The sequence below is a fragment of the Larus michahellis genome, chromosome Z, assembly GCF_964199755.1.
Source record: "Larus michahellis chromosome Z, bLarMic1.1, whole genome shotgun sequence".
Classification (NCBI taxonomy): domain Eukaryota; kingdom Metazoa; phylum Chordata; class Aves; order Charadriiformes; family Laridae; genus Larus; species Larus michahellis.
The window spans coordinates 11,438,142-11,460,202 of NC_133930.1; the positions used below are offsets into that span (position 1 = coordinate 11,438,142).

Below are 22,061 nucleotides of genomic sequence, written 5' to 3' on the forward strand. Positions count from 1 at the left end.
GGGCATTAAAACATGCTGAGCTGGACAGAGCAGAAATCAAACCTTTCCAGTCTAGGTCTGAATTTTGGGAATGTTCGCTGTGTCTTTGAAACATCCAGATAGGAGTCTTGTCCTCTGTGTAGACTTTTGAGTTATTCTAAACATTAATGCAACAGCAATCACATTATATGACACTTTGCTGTCGAGTTTCAATATCAGAAATGATTTGTTTCTCCTTGGATCCTCTGTTTGGAACTAGAAGCACATTCTGCAGTGTTATGGTTATTTATAGGTTGCGATGAAGCAGCACTAAAAGCATTAGAGACCATCAGAGAAAACTACTGGAATGAGCTCAGGAGACCAAAGAGTAGTTCCTCCTGCAACAGATAGCAGACCCGTGAAACACCTTCTTAGTATATGGGGATGCAAGGACTTTGCAGGGCTCTGAGAAAGACTGGACAAGCAGAGAGATGGATTGGGGGTTTCTTCACTGCACAAACACATCAGGCTCAGGGAACCCTCAGAGCTGGTCACGCTTTGGAGCTGGAAGGGTACCGAGGGAGAATTTAAGACACACTAATCACACCTGCTTTTCCTGCTCCTGCTCTTCCCAAAGCTGTGATATGGGTGGCTGTTGCTGTGCACCAGCTGAGTTTCTTGTGGTGATAGCCCACAGCCCTCCCAGGATGGGTGGCATGTAAATGGTGGGAATGACTCCTCCAAAGACACAGGCGGGATGCTGTGTATCCAGTAAGTTCTCTTACCCCGCAGGAGTAAAAAAAAAGGTGAGAAAGAGAAAAAAAGAGAAGATGAAAAGTACCAAAAAATCCCCAACCAATTACAGCCAACCCTTTCCCAGGCACGAACAATTCCAGGCTGGGCTTGGCAGTGGGAGGGGACAAGGACCCTGTCCCAGCTGCCCTGTCTTGCAGCTCGTGGGTGGTCCCAGCCCTTTCCACCTGCACATGATGGCCCAGGAACCCAGCCAGCGACTGCTTCCCTTTTAAAGAGTCCTGCGTCAGTGTGCCCAGCTGCAGGTTCCCTTCCAGATGTGTTCATCAGATGTGATTCTGCCCCTCTGTTCCGCTCTGGTGAGACCCCACCTGGCGTACTGCCTCACCTCTGGAGTCTTCAGCACAAGAAGGGCATGGACCTGTTGAAGCAGGTCCAGAGGAGGCCACAAAGGTATTCAGAGGGCTGGAGCACCTCTGCTATGCGGACAGGCTGAGAGAGACAGTGTTGTTCAGCCAGAAGAAGAGAAGGCTCCAGGCAGACCTTTCAGTGGCCTTCCAGTATCTGAAGGGAGCCTACAGGAAAGCTGGAGAGGGGCTTTTTACAAGGGCATGTGGTGATAGGACCAAGGGGTAATGGCTTCAAACTGGAACTACATTAGATATTATAGAATCATAGAATGGTTTGGGTTGGAAGGAACCTTAAAGATCATCTTTTTCCAACCCCCCTGCCATGGGCAGGGACATCTCCCACCAGATCAGGCTGCTCAAAGCCCCATCCAGCCTGGCCTTGAACACCTCCAGGGATGGGGCATCCACAACTTCTCTGGGCAACCTGTTCCAGTGCTTCACCACCTTCATAGTGACAAATTTATTCTTGATATCTAATCTAAATCTACCCTCTTCCAATTTGAAGCCATTACCCCTTGTCCTATCACTGCACGCCCTTGTAAAAAGTCCCTTCCCACCTCTCCTGCAGGCCCCCTTAAGGTCTCCTTGGAGCCTTCGCTTCTCCAGGCTGAACAACCCCAACTCCCTCAGCCTGTTGAAGAAAGAAATTCTTTACTGTTTGGGTGGTGAGACACTGGAACCGGTTGCCCAGGGAAGCTGTGGATGCCCCATCCCTGGAAGTGTTCAAGGCCAGGCTGGATGGGGCTTTGAGCAGCCTGGTCCAGTGGGAGGTGTCCCTGCCCATGGCAGGGGGGTTGGAACGAGATGAGCTTTAAGGTCCCTTCCAACCCAAACCATTATTTAATTCTATGTGTTTCGGGGGGAGCCTCCTCCCGCCTCCGTCCTAGGGCCGGGCGGTTGCCATGGCGACAGGGGGCGGCGGGGCAGCGGCGCCCCCTGTCGGCCGCTGCGGGGTGTCGGGGTGTGTGTGTGTGTGTGTGTGTGTCGGCCCCGCCCGGCCCCGCCCCGCCCCTCCGCGTGCCGGCCCCGCCCCCGTTGCCGGCGCCACCGCCCGCCCTGAGGCAGCGGGGCGGCATGAGGAGAGCCGGGGGCGGCCGGCGGGGCCGCAGCTGAGGTACGCCCGCCGCCGCCTCCTCCTCCTCCGCCATGTCGCTGCTGTGTGTGCGAGGTGAGTGAAGGCGAGAGGCGACGGCCCGGCCCGGGCGGAGCCGGTGGCGGCAGCGCCTCAGGCCGGGCCGAGCGCTGGGAGGCCGTGCTGTCCCGCCCCGGCGGGCGGGGGCAGGGGGGTTGTCTTGCTTTACCTGTGTGGAGAAGAAGCGTGAGGTGTCCGATGGAGGGGCCAGGGAGCAGCGTTCCCGCCCAGTGTCGGATCACGGCGGCCTCCCGAGAAGCCGTGTCCGATTTGGGGAGTTTGTTTGAAGAGGAGTTAGGGCGCTGTGGAGTGGCTCCGTGCTGGGAGGAGAAGGGGGGCACCGGAGTGGCTCCGTGCTGGGAGGAGAAGGGGGGCACCGGAGTGGCTCCGTGCTGGGAGGAGGGGGGACGACACCGGAGTGGCTCCGTGCTGGGAGGAGGGGGGACGACACCGGAGTGGCTCCGTGCGGGGAGGAGGGGGGACGACACCGGAGTGGCTCCGTGCGGGGAGGAGGGGGGACGACACCGGAGTGGCTCCGTGCGGGGAGGAGGGGGGACGACACCGGAGTGGCTCCGTGCGGGGAGGAGGGGGGACGACACCGGAGTGGCTCCGTGCGGGGAGGAGGGGGGACGACACCGGAGTGGCTCCGTGCTGGCGGGGGGTGGAGAGGGGGCAAGTGTGGGCCGGGGTGGCTCCGTAAGCGGGGGGGAGCGAAGTGGCTCCGTGCTGGCGGGGGGTGGAGGGGGGGAAGTGTGGGGCTGGGGTGCTGTCAGTGGTGTTAATTAACGTTGCGGTTGTCACTCTCCGCACGCTCGCCCGTAACACGCGTTATTATTTCAGGCACACTGCTAATTGTCTTCTCGCCCTGCTGCCCAGCTCTGTTCCCTTGCCGAACAGGTTGCTGAGAGGCGGCGTTTTCTGAAGCGGGCTGGGTTATAGTGCTATCGCCTTGCCCTGTATCTCCAGTTTTCAATTTCTTACTCTCTTGTGACAAAAAAAAAAAAAAAGGTAAAATCGCTGGAAAAACACCCACCTGCCTGGACTCATGCTGCTGGGACATGTCTCCCATGAGTGCTCTGCACCAAGTGCAGTGGTCACAGGGTGTCCCCGAATGCGAGCTGTGCCCTGCAGCTTAAAAGTGTAGTTTTAATGTTCTCAGCTCCTTTGGCAGGTATGATAAAAATGTGGCACTGGTGTGCTGCTGATGGTTTAGCTCCTACTTCACTCGCATTTGTTGATTTGATAGCTCTTTATCCAGCTGTTCATCACCTTTTTGAATAAAATTCCTTATATTGATGACGGTGTTAATAAAAAAAGATGACAGCAGAGTATCTTGAGTGTGTGTTGTTTTGGGGAGAGCGCTGTTCTTGTAGCAGAGTTTTAAGTTAAATATCAGACCTTTTATTAAACATCTGTTGTGTTTAAGGGGTTAAGAGAGCTGTACAAGTGCAAAGTTTATCTTAAAAATGTTTTTGATCCAGGTCTGTAATCTCTGAAGCACACGTAGCATCTCTGGTAAACTTGTCCATTTTGAAAGCATTGCCAAAATGTGTTCATTGAAGCTGATTCTTATTAGCTCAGGGATGCTTTCCTGTTAGAGGTGTTTATTCATTCTTTTTGGTGGTTCATCCTCAAAACTTTCTCAAGCTGCCCTTTAAAGAAATCTGGTTTTGATGCCACTTGGAGCTGACCATGTTAAAGGTGTATTTATACCCTATCTATTAAGAGCAGTGAAAGAACATGAACTGAATGATTGAGTTACTGAAACTGAAACCTCTTCAGGGTGTTAAATTTTGGTCTGTAGAGTCTTTGGGACAAAAGTATTTCAGCAGCCTGGAACGATGTGCTGTTGTGTTTGTCTTATTCTTCGGTTAGGTGTAAAGAGCTAAAGAAGAAACTTGAGGTGGCTGGTGACTGTATGTGATGGAGAATTATTGTGAAAATTATATTTTTCATTTCCACCTGCTGTGCTAAGACAGTGGAAAACACCAGTAGTGATTTAGATGATACTGAGCAACTTTATTATAAGAATGCAAAATATTGTTAATTTACTAAGCTGGAAGAAACGTGTTTTCTGAAATAGCCATTACTGAAAGAATGAGCTGATAAGATCTTCCAAGTGTGAACCATTAAACATAAGATAGAAGTATGCTGAGATAGAGCAGTCTGAAAAACAAAGCGGGTACCAGGAGCAGTGACAAAAGAATAACTTTTGGGACAAGGAGGAGAAAGCTCTATTACCTGTCACTTTTTAAAAAAAAAAAAAAAAGTGGCACTTTTTTGCATTCTACCTTTCCACCCGAATGAACTAATCTTGCTAAGAAAGCAGTGCAGCTGTTAATAGGGAAATTGGCAAAGCTGCTTTTTTTCCATTAAAAATGGTGCACTTGTAAGACTGCATAGTAACGTGGGGTCGGATGCTGTAGACCTGAGATGAAAAAAGAAAGACAACAAAAAACCCTGTGAAATAAATGTAGGCGACTGGGACACTGTTAATAGCCTCTGAATTGCAGTGTAACAGATAAAGGGAAATGTGGAAAAACCCCAAAGTGGCAGTGTAACAAGAAGCCTGGCAGCCAGAAAGATAGTGTTGTAATTCATTGATTTATTCCCCCTGCCTTGAATTACGCACATTAATAGTATTTTAATGAATGGCTAATCTAAAACAGTGCACACCAAACATGTCTGAGTGCTGCCTTTGTTCCTGAAAGAGCAGCTAACATACATGGCTTCTTGATCCCATGTTTAGTAGTATGTTTCTTTTACATTTCCTTCTTAGGGGACAAATCAGGTATTTTTTTATTTTTTTCAGAATCATTGAGATGTGTCTGCCATACAAGCACCTGACAGAAAATCTAAGCGGAGAGGAATTATTGAGCCTGAGCTCACCTGCATGTATTCAGAGGATGCGTGAAGTGAGCCAGTGGTAACACACTGTTGTAGGAGCGAATTCAGGGCTTCTTTTGGAGCAGGCAAATATGCAAAGGGTGTAAGTGAAGTGAAGGAGAAAACAAATCCTGAATATTACATGATTGAGGCTTTTAGAGGAGACTTCTTTGTATTTTGATTGTACTGCTTAAGTGCAAAAGAGATTGCATATACTCCTGTTTAGAGCAGCTGTGTCTGGATTATGTCTGATAATCTTCTCTTGGCATAGTTTGCTTTATTAGTTTGTGTTTAGTGTTGTATTTATGGAAATAGTACATATTAAATAAAACTAATCCCAGTGAAGCAGTCTAGTTTTCCCATCAGTCTTGCATTATTTACTTTCTTGGAAGTCTTGATTTTTACCTCAGATCTCAACTTAATTAATTTTTTTCTTTTGATCTTTCCTGTCTTCTGACTTACAGACAGAAGAAACTGCTCTCTCAGCACAGCTTGCAAGGGTCATAGCAAAGGAGGACCCTGCTGAGGTTGGATCACCCCGGTCACGGGTGCTCTGTCATTGATTCCTTTGCTCTGTTTTCATCGCTGTCCTGAGACATACTTCAGACCCTTCCACTTGCTCACTTTTATTACATCCCACTTTGTCCCTAGCTCTTGCTGTCTCAGGATAGTGACGGTTCTTTTCTACTTTTCCTTCTCTCTGCATTGTACCAGCTTATGCTGTGTCTTCAGTGCTGTTGTATTCCTAACTTCTTGACCTCCCTTATCCATCACATAATTATAGTAAAAGCTGTGTCCCTTTGTCTCATACTTTGCCTAGCCTACTCACTGTATCAAACAATGTCTGAAATGCTTTGCTGTTGCAGGGATACTGGCAGTGGGCATCTTCCCTCATCCCTTTGCACAGTGCCTGGCTTGGTCCCATAAGGGCGTAATGCTTTTGTCTAATGTGCTTTTTGTCCTGGGGCCCGATCTGCAGTATCTGTGTGAGATTTGGCTGCCTGAAGTGTGTGCAAGATTGAGTTAGGTGATCTCTTCTGGTCTTGCACTGCAAAGTTTTTAAAGTTGTTGACAGCTGCGTGAAATGACACCATCTTGAAGTTAGGGATGTTATTTTTTTGCCTACAGTTAATGTTGCTGCTGCTCTGAAGAATTGGAACAGCTTTCTTATATGGTGACATTTTTGGTTTGTCAGAGTATCTGGAGCATTGGAATACTATTTGGCAAACTTAACTGTACATCCCTATATTGCCAGCAAAATTTGGGTTCTAGTGCCTGTGCACCAAATTGAACTCTGTTGACAACCAAGTGAAAGAAGCAAACAGGGAAAATGGAAACGGATGTTAATGATAATAGAAATGAAAGCATGTTCATCTTGCGGAGCACTTAGAAATACCATCACTAGAAGTCTGGTAGTCACGTGTCAGGGCTTTTCCTTTGTGTTTAAAGGATTTCCCCCCCACCCTGATGCAATAGCCTTGGTATTCTTTGTAAGGCTGCATGCAGTGCCTCTAGCTCTTTATGTCTCAAGGGTGAAGGTCTCTCTCTGGAACTCCCTACATTGCACACTTGTAGATAGTGCTCTTAGCGATAGGGTAATTGTATTGCTGTGCTGTGAGAGTATTCTGAAATGGTTGCAGAATTGAGCAAAAAACCACCTCAACCATAGCCTGCCTGTCTTTGTGTAGATCAAAATGGAAAAGAACAGAATTGGACTTTAAAAGCAGTAGCAGAAGTACAGGTTATAAAGGTAGGGTATTAATGAAAATATAATGCTTCATGAAGAATTTGCTATATAAGTATTATGAACTCCTTTTCTCTAGCTGCAATTAGTCAGGAAGCTACCAATGTATGAAGTGTTGGAACAAAAGAGAATGCATTAGAAATTTGGATAATAACAGTTAATATAAAAGGGTCTTTGCTACTAAAGGAGCTCCTTTGCATTGAGACTTAATTTTGGCTTTTGTAAAGCTGTAATTGGTGGCTTAATTGGAGAGAAAACTTTTAAACTGTCAAGCTTCTTCTGTTGTTTAATAATAGGAATGTTTAAAACCTACAAACTGCATTTGTCTTGTGATGCATGGGCAGTCATCCATTTTCCTGTTTCAGACCCCGGCTCCTTCAGCTTTGGACACTGTTGCTACAAAAGTTTCAACAAACAGTGTGAAGTCTTTGCTTTAAGAATTTAGGGACTAAGAGCTTCTTGAAATTCCCCTGTGATTTTCAGTGTGATTGAGGAAATGTACAGAGTTGCTTCCTGAATTCGAATAGCATTCTTGCTCACTTAGTGTCCTCTCAGTTGACTCCTTCAATTTGACATCTGCCAGTTCAAAATATTAAAGTTGTTATTAACATACTGTTTTAATATGCAACAACAACCTGCTGGATTTAATTCAAATGCTGAAGGATCCTAATTTTGAACTGTAACAGCCTTAGAGCTAGTTGTAACTTACACAATGGCATATAAAGTCCAAGCAAATGAAACTGCTGCTTTAAATCTAGGACCTTATTTCAAATATTTGACTTGGAGGCATGTGAAGTGCGTATGTCCAGCAAATGATCCTCTTATAAATTTCCTTTGAAATTTCCCCCGTATATATTTTTTTTTTTATGCCTAGTGATTAAGTGTTACTTGATGTTTTGAAAAATACTTTAATCACTTGGTGAAAGCTGTTCTCAGTGCTTTTCCAAGAGAGCTTAAACCAGTGTGATGTGCCTGATAACTCTTGTTCTCCTTTTTCATCCAGATAATTCAGTGTGTGGTCCTCTAAACAGATTGGGAGATGATATGAGGGTGTGTAGGGTCTTCCCTTACTCTGCTTCTATGGTAGGTTAAATTACTAGTACCTGGCATTTTCTTGGTGTGAAAGTGTGTGAAAGCAACTTAGAATTCTTGTTTCTTGTTAGATAGAAAGACTTCTGGAGTCTGTAGGTTGAAAGGTTTCTCTTTAGTGTTTGAATTTGTTCTTCTTTTCAGTCTCTATTTTTCTGACCATACTTCTAAAGTCTCTGTAGAAATGAAAATGGCATTTAATGTTCTTGTGTTGATCTCGTCATCATTAAATGAAGGACTAAATTCTGCTTTGTTCCTATTGCCAGCTCATGCTTACCTGTGCATACATTAGCCATCTTTGCCAAAGACTTTGCTGAAATAATGTTTTGTTTGTCTACTGCGACCTGTAAAATTTGGCAGATGCTTTCTGTGATAGGGTATATCCTATCCTATATGCTTCCTGTTCTAGAGGTATATCCTGGGTGTTTGGTTCAGATGTCTATGTGTTTAGCAGGATTTCAGATGGATTTTCTTCTCTCTTTGGCCCTCCTTATACCTGACTAGACTGCTGTGCATAATGCTGCTTTTATTATTTGCCTTTTCACTGGCTTCTGTGTCCTGCTTGGTTTTGTATAAATGGCAAATGCCCGGTCTGGGAGTGAAAATGTTGAAGCATGGCAGGCATTTGATATGGGAAACCCCACTAATCATGACTCGTCTCTTAAGTGGCTAACTGTTACTCTGTTTCACTGGCTTTCCACCATATTATGTAATTTTATACTTTAATGAGACTATCCTGCACTACTAAGTCATCTCAAAAAATTATGAGCATTAAATCTGTATAGTTTACATCAGTCTTTCCAAACTGGTGTTGCATAGCAGGCATCTTTTTTTCAGAACTTAACTCTTTAGACATTTTGACATTTTCCTGGTGTGCCCAGTGATCTGTAGGTACCTGTCCTCCTACAAGTGTGCCCTGATTGTCTCCTCAAGTGTGATACTCTGCTGTCCTTTGAGCCTGTTTTCTAATCTCTCAGGTTGCATTTAAAGCAAATGTCACTGGGCTACAGACTTCTTCACTGGCATCTGTACGACCGTTACCTAGACCTTCTCATTTTTATTATTTGTGTCTTGGATGTTTAATGTCATCTTCCCTTACTGATGTGCTGGAAAGTACCTGGTCTCACAGGTACTTGCCTCTTCCCGAGCATGGGACAAGTGTTTATTGGAGGCCTATTGCCTCTTCACCATTAGCAGTTAAGTCAATTAATGGGATGAGAGGACAATATCCTTGATGGTGATTTTTCTCTAATTAGTATTTTTTGTTATATTTAACTCTCTTGCTTTTCCCTGCATCTAACTTCCTACATCTAGGGCCACCCAACCTGTGTTGATACTGTTTATTTCTTGTATATTTTACCATGGCTTGCAGTTCTTTGTGGTGAAATGGACTTCAGCTGTTCTTCCTACTTGAGGAGCAGTGTCCCTAGAAAATTCTTAATACTTTATTCCTGCATCTAATACCACAATTTTGGTTCAAATTTATTCCTCTCAGTCAATTTTGTAATAATTATCCTCAGCTTTATCTAATTAGCCCCTCTGCAATGTCCCTTGTGTATTACTAGGGATTGTCTTTGGATGTACCATGTTGTATTTGATTTGATTACAGCTACTGCAGGTGACTTTTAAATCATTGTTTTATAGAAGTAAATTGTAGTGGGAATCCAAAATAGTTGTTCTCCTGTTTAACAGTTTTTGAGTTGGAATGCTATTTACAAGTTTTAAAAGAACAGAAGAAATACTGGTAGGCATATGAACTCTACCGCATTTCCCTGTTTAACAGCCTTTGTATGACTAATACTGTCTTCTGGGATGGGTTCATAGATTTCAGTTTAAATACACTATGAAATACACTATGAGCATCTATATTTCTAGTTCAGCTACGAAGAAAGCTCCAAGTTTAATCCAGATTAAAAAACCCAAACAGCAAAACCAACAAAGATTAAACCGAGAAGCCTCTGTTTGATAGTTTAATGAAAAGATGCAAGTGGGGTTTACTTGGTGTATCACAAAAAGCTGAGATCCCCAGCTCCTTCATCAGGCTTTCAAAATACATTCCTTAATGTCCTTTAAGTTATTTTCTCCATTATTAACTTTGAATAATTGAATAATTACACTTCTAACTAACAAACAGCACACTGAGTACTTACAGAAATTAGTGGCCTTTCCTTCCTTGTGCAGCCTGGATTGCAAGAGACTAGCTGTGGCTGTGGGATCAGGTTAGACGACAAGTCCTCAGCTGAGGAATTCTGACTGATGTTGATTGAGCTTCATAGGCACCATGTTATGGCATGGATACATGTCCTGCTGCTGTGGAAAGTGGCAAGGAATTGGAGCATGGCACTGCCAGGTACTCTGTCTCTGACAGCTAGGTGAGGGCTTCTTAATGAAAGGAAATGCTGCCAGCTAATGGTTGTGACTTGGTTTATGTGCCTGTAGCACACTGCGCTTGAGTGTCGATATGTTCATCCTATTGTCAGATGAGTTGGGGTAGGATTTGGAAAGAACTGTACAGGAGTTGGGTACCTGCATGCAGTGTGAAAGTGTATGTTCAGAGACCTTCAGTTTATGGAAATCCTATGCTAAGAGAAAATTAAATTGAGGTATTGTCAGGTATATATAAACCTCACCTGCTTTGTTCACAGATTTACTTTTGCTGTCCAGGCTTAAATTTGTAAAGGTCTTAACATTGCTGGGCAGGGTGCATAGGTTAGAAACTGTGTTAAAGGGATTAAAGAACTACTTTTGTTCCCTTTTTTCTTACCAGTATTTCGTGAGTTGGGGCATTTAGAAACATAAAGATGGTATGATCTTTGAACAACTTTTTGCTGACCTTAGACTCCTGATGCTCTTCCTTGCAGTTGAACATCCCGTATGAATAGAAAGTGAATTGGACTGGAATGACATGTCTGATGAGGGATAAAAAGAGGTGTCTTGCTTGTGATAATCTCTAGCCTAAAACTGTTGGCGACTTCTTTTAAAAGAAGTTTGGCTTCCAGCCTTGACCGTGTCCCTTTAAGGAATACTGGTTTTAACCTTATTACTTAAAGATCCTGTGACTTAAGTCTCTTAATTCTTTACGGCTAAATGCTCTACTAAACGGACTCCAGTGTTTCCACCATGGAGACATAACTATAAGGTATAAAATAACTACAAAATTGCACTTTTGAGTATTGGCACACTCAATGATTATTTTCTCAGCTTAGGCCAATGTGGCAATACTTTAAGATGTGACATCATTAAAAAAATAAGTGCATGCTAAATGACTTTTTGGGTCACCCCTTTATCCAGATGAAGTCTGCAACATATAAAAAACTGGCTATTGTCTTTGTCCTCTCCTGAGGAAGGGAGTTTGGGTCTGGAGGTAATTTTTTTAAGCTTTTATGGCAGCACAGTGGTGCAGGCCCTGTGGCAGTGATGCAGACATGCTTGAATAAGGCAAAATGAACTGATGCAGGGACTTCATCACCTGCAACCTGTTCTGGAGGATGATGTAGGGGTGTTGTCCAAGGCCTCGGCAGGGAGATGGTTGGTTGGCTTGGAAACAGATAAGGGTTGTTGCTTGAACTTCTTCTATTATGTTGTAGCAAATCTGTCCTGTGTTGTCCTGCTGTCTGAAGTTTTTCTGACTTTGTGCCACCAGACATTCTGCTCAACTGTACCAGGGCAGCAGTCGAGCTGGGGAGCAGGGTGGGTAGTGGTGCTGTGCAGAGAGAGCAAACCCCCAGAGTCAGGCACTGATTTGGAGCCTCGTGTGTTAAGGAAGGTGCACTGTGCTTCTAAACCTTCATGGGACTTTTCCCTGTCCACCTCTCTTGGCTTGCCATAATTTTTGGAGTTGTCATAGATTTATCTAATTTTTTTTGTGCCACTGGGTAGCTGATTGCAGCCTGACACCTTTATAAACTTCAAGCATGGGGAGCTGTGTGCTTTATTCTGCTCTGTATTGATTGTTGGCATCTTGATTATCACAAGAAGGTTAATGTAAGCTTTTTTTTTTCATCAAATCCTTGACCAGATTGTTCAAAAACTGGTGTGCAAACTGAGTTCTTTCAGTTTTGTGTTTTGTTTTTTTCCAATTGTTCTAAAATATGTTCTAAGGGTATTTCAAAACAGTTCCATATAGACAGGTAGTGATGGAAAGGCTAGGCATGAAGAAACTCTGGATCAAATTTAATTTAAGCTATGTTGTAAACTGAAAATTTCTGCTTAGCAAACATAGCAATTTCCAAGGAATAAATATATATATGTGAGAATATGTAGATATTTAAATTTCTAGAGAGAAATTCTTTAGAGACATTTTCCTTTCCTGAGGGCTTGTATAAATCTTAGAATGTGTTTTCAGGAAAAGTCCAGGGACTTCAGACTCTCAGTACCTGTGATGATTCATGTTTAGTCATCACACAGTTTTCTGTTGCAACAACCACAGTCCTTTGCAAATGAATTCCCTGTGGAGTGTTATGGCTGCAGTTATACACTGGAGATCTACAAACTGTTATTCTGGAAATATTTGATAACTGTTTTTTCCTATAGGACCAGGAGTACTAGACATTAATTGAGATGATGCCAAGGTAGGTTATCAGCTTTGGGTGAGGAAGGAATTTGACTGCTGAGTAAACTACTACACACATTTTAGAAAATTATGTGTTGTTACTATTTTGTTCACCTTCCCAATTTCATGAGTTACTCTTCATCATGACACTTCTTTAAAAGCAATCAGGTGGCATTCTTCAGAAGATCATTTGGCCTCTGTGGAAGGCACTTTTCATGTGGCTTCTCTTTGAGAGTCTGAGGCACCATAAATTACTAGAAAGCTGACGTTGCCTTTTGTTTTGGATTTGGGAGTTCTAACGCTACCAAAATCATAATGCCATTTCATAGATTAATAAAGTCTTGGTTTTTAACGAAATAAATTCTTGTTCTTTTCTGGTTCAGACATCCCCCAACCTTGAACTCCTGATCTGAATGTAAGCTTCTCGTCTGTGACTTGAATTTGGCATGCAACGTGGATATGGATTGGTGGGGAGGGAAAAATGTATGCGAAACAGTAATTTTATTTCATCCTTTTCTACCTGGTATAACTTGCTGCATGTGCAAAACTTTATTAGATTTTGACATATCAAATTAATTAAGTGGAGTCTGTGTATGCTCCATTTTAGCAGGAGTTTTTTGAGGAGATTAACTGCTTAGAAACTCTATAGTTATAAGGCCAGAATGGATTGTTGTAATCATCTAATATGTTGCTGTATAGGACAAGGTATTTTTTAGTTTAACAACCTAGAGTATTCTAGAAAAAGATCAGATTATGAATTAAAAGTGATGAAAGATTTTCTGCAGTTCTCATCAGCTTTATGTTGATTATCATCATATGTGACAAACTCATGCTTTTTAGACTGAACTGGTTTTCTAGCTTCAGCATCACAACAGCAGAAGTCAGCCTGCCTTTCCTTAGATTGGAGAAGCTATTATGAAATTTGTATTCCTCACCCTTATGGTACTTAAGGATTTGGGAAAAAATGGAGTTTGATAACGTCCGTTACTTGAGTAGAGGTATGTGACTGTTGTATTATGACTGATCAGAAAATTTGAAGTGTTTACATATCTTTCCATGGTTAAAAAGAGATGAAGACATGCCATGACCTATTGAATTGCAGTGTTAAATCAGTATTTTGTTATGCTTTGGCGAGTTGGGAGGAACGTAGTCTTAACACAGCTCTGCCGACAGACCTTTTATTTCTGTTGTAAACTTAAGTTTGAAGGTACTGTTCTGTATATGTCTGACGCTTCGGTCAAAGATACAGAAATGTGTTCAGGCTTTATTGGAGCAGAGCAGCACGTGAGAGAAATCTGTGTATGTATGAGTTAACCCTGTGCATTCTTGATGGGGGCCTGCATTGTATGTTTTTTTCCTCATAGAGCATCAGGAAAGAGATGGTGTTGGAGGTGAAACAGGGATTACATGATCCTGAAATTATAAATGATACAATTATATAAACAGTGAAAATCATTTTGATTAGTAGTTTTGAGGTTGTTTCCAAGAGGATGCAAACATGTTAGTGTTATAAAGCAAAGTGGGGAGCTTGTTACTAAAGTGGTAGGAAGGGGACTGTTGGTGTAGGACTCAGAACTAGCCCTCATAGGGGCAGCAGGAGGTTTGGGGTTGTAAGGGGAACAGAGATGTTGGAGGGAATGCTCTGCTCTGGAAGGAGAGGAATAAAGGTGACTGGGAAAATTCCACTGTGTGTTAGTGGTGCAGAATTGTAAAGCAGCATTAGTGTGGATAAAAGAGAACCAGCTGGGCTGAAATTGCTTTGGGAAGAGCTGATAAGAGATTTTGCTGTGATAGCGCAAGAGATCTACCGCACGTAGTCCAGGATTTAAATGTGGGTAGAAATCTTGTAATATGGTTAGAGAGAAGTATTTCTGGGTGTTGTCACTGTGAGAAATTGACTCGTCACACCAGAGAACGAATGCTGTTGGTAATGGCTGGGTGCAGAGAGCTGTGTTATTTGGCAGTTTCATCATCAGACAGTGACTGAAGCCATAAAATCGATGAAATTAACTGTAGATGTGCCATTAAGATGCACAGAAGATGCTTCAGGGAAGCCAGACATAGAAGTGAACTTGGTTTGAGTGATTGCAACTTTACCTAGGTTAAGTTAAACAGATAATCATGTAGACCAGCAACTGTTGAGCCTCTAGAGAAACTGAAGGAGCTATTTGGTGAAATGAGATGCTTGAATATGGAGGAAGGCATGAAATTCAGTGAAGCCACAGGGGTAAATATTAGCATCTCAAATAACAAGAAAAGGCTCCACCTAGGAAATGGCCCAAGAGCTGATGATTCACCTGATCATTGCGTCAGGGTAAGGTGAGCAAACAGAGAACCTCTGAGAGGTGTGGGCAAAACGTTGGTTTGTAAAGGAAGGTGTATCTTGAGGATCGGGAAGTTCAGGGCTAAGACAGGGGATTCCACCTCAGCAGACAAGGTGACGTCTCGCAAAGGGTATTAAAGCAGATAACAGAAGGTGCTTTGGTAACGTGAAAAGGAGAAACAGCCAGTAAGATATTGGACTGCTGTACACAGGGACAGGGAGTTGGGTAAAGATGGTTTGAGTATGATCCATGAACTGTAGGAATTGTTTCTTACAAGAATGACACTGAAAATGATACAGAAATATGGGGTGGTAACAAAACCTTAACACCTTGAATTTGAGACTGGTAATCTGTAACCCAGAGTGCTAAAACATGCAACACTTGAAATCTGGACTCTGGTAACAGAATTTTAACTACTGCTGTAAGCAAGCAGTGGCATCACCGAACTGGAGATCAAGAAAGGTGGTTTTTGTGGTTTGGCAGGAAGATAAGTAGATGGGTGATAAATGTGGATAAGTTTTGACTTCGAAAGCAGGCAAGGCTGTGGTAATATACAAGGTTTAAAATAAACTTTAAAGAGAGAATAATAAAAAGGTTATAGACAGGTGGAAGCAGTGTGGAAGATCATTGGGTAGAAAATGTGGTGTGGGTTTGTGAGAGGAAGGTTGCTCTGGGTTAACCTCTTCTTTCTAGATGAAAGTGTGCATCTATTTGGACTCTTGTAATATCTCACAAATCACCATAGCAGACACTTCTTTTTGAAGAAAATTGGAATTGGCAAAAGACATGTAAAACGCATAAGGAATTGGCTGTAGCAGAAGCTACGGACTGGTGGGAGAAGCAGATAGATGTCTTCTGCTTGTGGTGTGGCAAGAAAAGTAGGAATGTGTGTGTCAGAGTTGGGTTTTTTTAGGACAAGTCCTAATGGTATAATCGATTTGGAAGTAGATAATTATAACATGTGAAGGATTCAATGGCCTCGAGGACAACAATAATGAAAATTACTTGATATCATGTAGAAAAGCTATGCACTTAACAGCAAATGACAAGAAGTTTTGAAAAATGCAAAGCTTGGTGAAAGGAGAGGTGTTGGGGAGGCCTCTTGACTCAGCACTGTGGTGTCAACCAGTACAGAATAATTGTGGGGAGAGGAGAAGGTGATATCAGTACATGCTGGGGAAAGGACAAAGGCACGAGTAATTTGCCCTTGCATGCTGTGGCCTGCACTGGCTGACCTTGCTCAGGAAGGATGAACTTGGGTAGGACCAAATGGAGAAAACCTTGTCTGACTCTCTCTTCCTTTCAGTCTCTATGGTAAAACGATTATAAGGCTGTGGCTTCTTCTGTCTGATAAACAGAAACTGATGAGATCTATGGCTTCTGTCCATTAAGAACATCAGGAAATTAAACACGGGGTGAAGAAAAACAGTAAGGTGGAGGCTAGTGTTGACATAAGATACAGAAGGTATAAGCGTGCCATTAATTAAATTGTAGGCTGGAAGTCAGGAATGATTTTAAATGACTTCAGTGGTACAGGTGACAGGAGAACCAACATTAGAGTTTGTGACCCCAAAGGGGTTCAGTCTTATGATCCTCACAGCACTAACTTCATTGTGATGTGAATTACTGCTCTGAGAACTACTTGGTATAGACAAATTGTATATTAAGGTAAAATTTTTATGTAGCATCTTGCTTAGGTTTAAACTTTAATAATAAAACCCCCAAACTGCTTCTGAGGGAACTTGCTTATACTCAATTGTTACCTAGAGCTATTTATTTTAGTTAATGATTTTGATTCTAATGGCATTTAGCCTGATGGAATTTCACTTTAATTTTTATGGAGGCCCAAATGCAAGCAAACAGCATGGGTTTCAGGAGAGCAGTCTTGGACATAATCCTTGTCATTAGTAAGACCTGGTTTTGGTTCAGTCCTTTGTGTACATGCTGTGTCAAAACAAAATCATTGGCAGGTGATTGCGGCTCCTTCAGATAATGTAGAACTGCCATGGGGAGCAGCCATTCATCTGCTTCTCCCAGATGGTGTTAAAATAGCATGTTTGCTCTGGTATCAGTCTCGAGGCTGAATTTTATAAAACACATTCTTTCTTTACAAACTTAACTTAAAAAAAACCCCAAACAACTAAACACCCCCGAACCATCTACTTCAGCTTCCTTCTGGGGGAAGTGACCTATGTCCCAAGACCTTAAGCAACCAAAACCTGCAGAAACATTGGTGCCAGTCTAACTATCCAATTTGTGTGTGTCCTCCAGGGACCAGTGTTGTCTGAGCAGTTTGTGAATGCTAAGAGTAAAGTCAGTCTGCCAGAGAATTAAGACTGCAAGGAGTCTTCTGTTAGATCTCCCATTCCTGCCTGGGAACGTCATTCAGTTAAACCATAACTTGTATCCCAAACAGTTGTTTTACTCTTTCTTAATGCTCACAGTCAACTTACTTCTGTCTCCTAGGTATTAATCTCTTCTCTGGTTTGTGAACTCAAGCAAGTAAATATTTAAGTAACACAATATTAATAACTTCACTGAAACTATTTTTCGAATTGGACCAATCCTGCTTCATTATTTGGTGCAGGAAAACATAGGTGCTGTTTTTCCTGGGAGCTTATCATTTGCTGTAGTATGGTGGCATGGTTTTGCTTTAAAAAATAAAAAAAAAGTTACTGAATCCACCATGAATGTGCTGTTGCTTTATCTTTGTTTCTCTTTTGGTGAATAAGCTAGACTTCTGAAGTTGAACAATGATATTTGTTAGTATCAGTTTTTAGCTGGATGCCTTTGAGGGCAAGCTTGTGCTCAGTCCTGCTTGACAAGTAGCTGTGTTCCAGTTGGCCGATTGCATGCAATCCTGTAACTTAAATCGAAACTACCAGAAAATATACCAAGGCTGTGATTAGGTGGCGATCACTTCTGGTGTGTTTAGTCAGCAACTTTTGTTCCAGGGTGCATCTTGTTTAAATCTGAACAGGGAGTGTAGAAACTTGAGTCATTTGGGAGGCTATACAGAGGATATCAGTGCTTTTGTTGGCTGAGAGAAGCGCGTGCCAGCCAAAGGAAAAGCACACAAGTTTGTTTATTGTATCTGCAATTCCCGCTTTTTCTTCTTTGTTTGGTACCAGATTACTTGTGTCTTCTAGCAGCTGTTACCTTGCTCTAACCAGGCTGTGTGATGTGACCTAATAACTCTGGCAAGATTCTAGTAATTTAAGTGACCTTTACCTGTATGTACAGTGTCTGAGCAGCAACTGTGTATGGTTTGCGTCTTGGAAGAAATTACTCTGTAAAGAGGTGTATCTTATTTTCAAAATTAAAAAAACCTCAAACAACTAACTAATTTGCCCGTTCATCTAGTTTCTGAATTAGTTCTAAGGTTTCTTGGTGGTGTGGTGGTTTGTGGTTTTTATTTTTTTTAATGTTTGCTCTTTGGCTTGAGGGTTTTTTTTGTTTGTGTGGGGGTTTTTTGGGTGTTTTTTTGTCTGTGTGTGTGGCTTTTTTTGTGTGTGGGTGTTTCGTTTTTTTTTTTTGTACTGAAGCTTTTCTTATAAACTTGTTGAACTATTAGTTTGTCAGCAAAGTCAGTTTACCAACTCAAGACTGGCTCCTGGCAGACTGAATACATTATCAGTCTGTCTCTTTTCCTGCCTTCTGGTGCAAGGATATGGCTTTCATTATGCATATTTTGTTAGACAGCTGGGGGCATATATGAGTTGAAGTCTGTTTTGTGTAAAGTTTAAGTAGCATGTGTTTTGTTTCCTTATTCAATTAAGGCATTTCCACTAACTTAAAATAATATATTTCTGAACCTTATAGAACTTGAAAGAAGGATAATTTATGCCACTGAAAATTGGAAGCCTCCTTTATTCTCTGCCCAGTAGTATTTATCTTCTATATCTAAAAGTTCTGAATGATTTGATGGATTTATCATTTTTGTAATCAGAAATGGATTCAGGAGTAAGGATGTTGTCTCTTCTGATCATAAAATGGTTAAAAGTTCAGGAGAAATCTGTAACCTGCAGGGAACTCCTTAAAGCAAAGTGACTAATGCACAATCTAACAGAGTACGTCTTCTGAGAGAGGGTCAAAACCACACTAGCTCACTCCAGTATGTTGCACCCAAGCTGCTTTTTTACTAATAAAATAAAATAAAATAAAATAAAGGCTGCAACAGAATATTGGAGAGAAGAGGCAGCTTGGATTACTGTTTAGTTCACCTCTTAGTTGGGGAACCAGGTCGCCTGACAGAGTTGTCTGTGTTGCCAGCGTCAGGAGGATTAACCTCTCATAATCTCTGTGATCTGAATAAGAGATTTTGTTCCTGTCCTCACTGCTCAGTTCAAAGCAGCTGCTGAGCAGAAACTTCAGTGACTCGTCAGCAACATATCTGTGTTGGTCATCCAAAAAAGGAAGAAATAAATGTTAGAGAATTTCTCCTAGCTGTGCTTTTTAGCAATTGGTTTTAATGTGTGGATGGTAAGTGTATATAGGTGGAGCTGTTGTATAGAAACAGGGAAGTCGGCCATATCCTCAGCTTCCTTTTTGTTTAAAAGGTGTTCTGTTACACAAATCCATTTCTCCATCACCACACTCTGCTTCCCCACCCACCTTGGAAAGCAAACGGTGGACAAAAGCATCATCTCTTGGTTTGTAAGCAAAACATAACAAAAATTCTGTGTGTGTTTGTCTTCCCACTTCTCAAGAAAAATGTAGCTGATCCAGACTGATCAGAGGGGGTGCTCACCTTCCTGTCCTAGGTCAGGCCAAAGCTCAGAGGGATTACTCAGTCGACCAAACTATGTGTATCTACCCTTGAGGAATGGCGGTGGTAGTAATAAGGGACCTAACTCTGCTTATAGCCCCACAAAATTTGAAGACAGATTTTCTTTTGTGTATTACAGTTGTGGAGTTTTAGTTTGTGTTTTGTTGTTTTTTTTTCTAAAGAAAAACAGACTGTATTCGCTGTGTCAAACAGCTAGCAAAGCATCTTGCCTCTCTTTGAGTGATAGCCCCTTTCTTCTCAATAGAGAGTGATATGATTTGCTTGTGTTGTCTGCCTGCTTTAAAACAGCTGATACCACTGTCAAGTGACAGCAAAGATGTATAGCAAAGAGGCTAAATTGTGAAGGAAGGTCTCTGAAGCATGTATTCCCCCTCACTATTGAAGAAGTACCAAAGTGGAATTCACCTGAAATTGCCTGCTGCCATCCCCTGGTTAAGTTGGGGATGGAGGAGATTTGGTGGTAGAACAGAGCGTATGAAACTCTACTTTCCAAAATGTCACCTCTGGCTCCTAAGACTAGAAGCTGGGAGCATGTAAATATATAGAGTAGGTACTGCTGTATCATCCTGTCATGCTCCTTCCTAGGAATCGTCTAGGTGTTTGGATGGATAAGATACCAGGGCTTGTTTTGCAGTCGTTCCTATCGTGATAGGACTTCTTGCCGTGCAAACTCCTACTGAAGATGTGTGAAGAGCCCCTTGGCCTGCAGGGCAGGAGACATCTGGTTTGGGATCCCAGTGTGAGATGTCATTGTTGTCAACGTGTCTCTTAGGGAATTCCAGCATCAAGTTTGAGCAGTGGGACTGTTGGATTTATTCAAACAACTGATGTTTTGGGCACAATAAATTACGAATCTGACTGGCTTTGTCATGGTGCTGGTGAGGGGAGAGGCAGTAACCACAAGGTAAACTTTTAAATACTCTTTTGTGACTTGGTTGCAGTTCTCGATGGAGAAATAGGGCAGGAGAACTGATGATTCAGAGTCTTTCCCTGGTGAATAAAACCATCTGAAGGTAGCTTGAGTGCTCCACTAACTGAGTCTCAGAGCCTAGGCCTTTGGTTTTGAGTAGCAAATGGATGTTGAGGTGAAAGCTGTGAGTGAAGTTAAATTTCAGGTAGATGTTAACATGTCTATGGGAACGTTATGAAGAAGCAAAGCACAATTATCTAAATAAGCATCTGAGTATGTTGTCTCTTGACTTAGTAGAATTAACTTGTCAGTTTGCATTGAGATCATGATTATTGTCAGATAAGTTGAAAAGGTGAGTAATGAGGTAAAGGGCTCTCTGGAGAGCAGCACGCAGACTTGGTGTATCTTTGAGGTGCCTTGTATTGCAGCACAGGATGGGGGGCTCTTGCGAGTGGAGCTAATGCTTTCTGTGCAGCCTCAAAGGACGATAATGAGATGAACTGCTAGAGGAGAGATTTTTGTCTGGGCACTGGGAGGCTGTCATTCCAGCAAGTCCCAAAGCGGGCAGAAGATGGCTTATGATTCTCAGCTTGTTCAGGTTACCTGAAGGGTGACTTGAGCTCAATGGGTTGATCTTCTTTGTGTTGGCTGGGAAAGTGTATTGAGACTGCCTGCCTGCCAGCAGAACTGTGGGACCATGCAGGCAGGAGAAACGGGGATAGATAGTCCCATAGCCTGGAAGAGCATCTGCAGTGATGGGAATTCCTGGAAAAGTGTCCTGGTATTGGAAATTGCAGCATGATTTTATTCCACTCCTCTCTGAAAACTACTACCTCCTTCTCTCTCCTGTGCAGCATTTAGCCACACAAGCTCCCTGGAAGTAGAAGCTTCTGCACTTCTTCTGTTTCCAAGTATATTTCATGTACAAACTGGAAAATATTTTATGGGCTGTTGGCACTCTGGATTCACTGGCAGTGCTAATCTGTTTCAGGAGGCTGTAAAGTTCAAGGCTTGCATGTTCCTACTTTCTTCACTGCTTCCCAGCATCTGTTTCCAGCTTTTTTGGCTGTATGGTTCATGACTATGCTTTTTTTCCCAGATAGAAGAAACAATATTGTCAAGCTTATTTGAGCTGCTGCTTATCTGAAATCAATTGAATGCTTCCTGCTGCCTTTCAGGAAGCTTTTTCTGGGATCAGCTGTATGTAAACTTCTTGCAGCTTCATTACTGCAAAGCAGAAATTTGACTAAGTGCTAATGCTTAATGTAATAATGATTTGAGCTGTGGTTTACAAAATAGCTTGTCAATGTTTTAAGCTTTTTATTGGTAAGATCTCCCGAGGCTTTTGGGATAAAATGATCTGCATGTTTTAAAATGCTGGAATCTTTTGCAGTGCCTGATGATCATGGTATATTGATTGTATTTTGCCATTGTAGATCCTGTTCTCTGCTAGCTTTTTAGTAAAATCACTGTATCCACTTAAAGCTCAAAGATGAGGGGAGTTCTGGGTTTTG

The 22,061-nt window shown here is 42.4% G+C and overlaps 1 protein-coding gene across 3 annotated transcripts in view; it reads left to right on the forward strand.

The window, feature by feature from the left end:
- The first annotated feature begins 2,164 nt into the window (after positions 1-2,164).
- Positions 2,165-22,061, forward strand: part of UNC13B (unc-13 homolog B) — a 216,498-nt gene continuing 196,601 nt past the window's right edge. For all 3 annotated transcript variants that reach the window (XM_074569514.1, XM_074569515.1, XM_074569516.1), the window contains exon 1: positions 2,165-2,289. In XM_074569514.1, the coding sequence (XP_074425615.1) occupies positions 2,268-2,289 (22 nt within the window). In that variant the 5' untranslated portion in view covers positions 2,165-2,267. The remainder of the gene's footprint in view (positions 2,290-22,061) is intronic.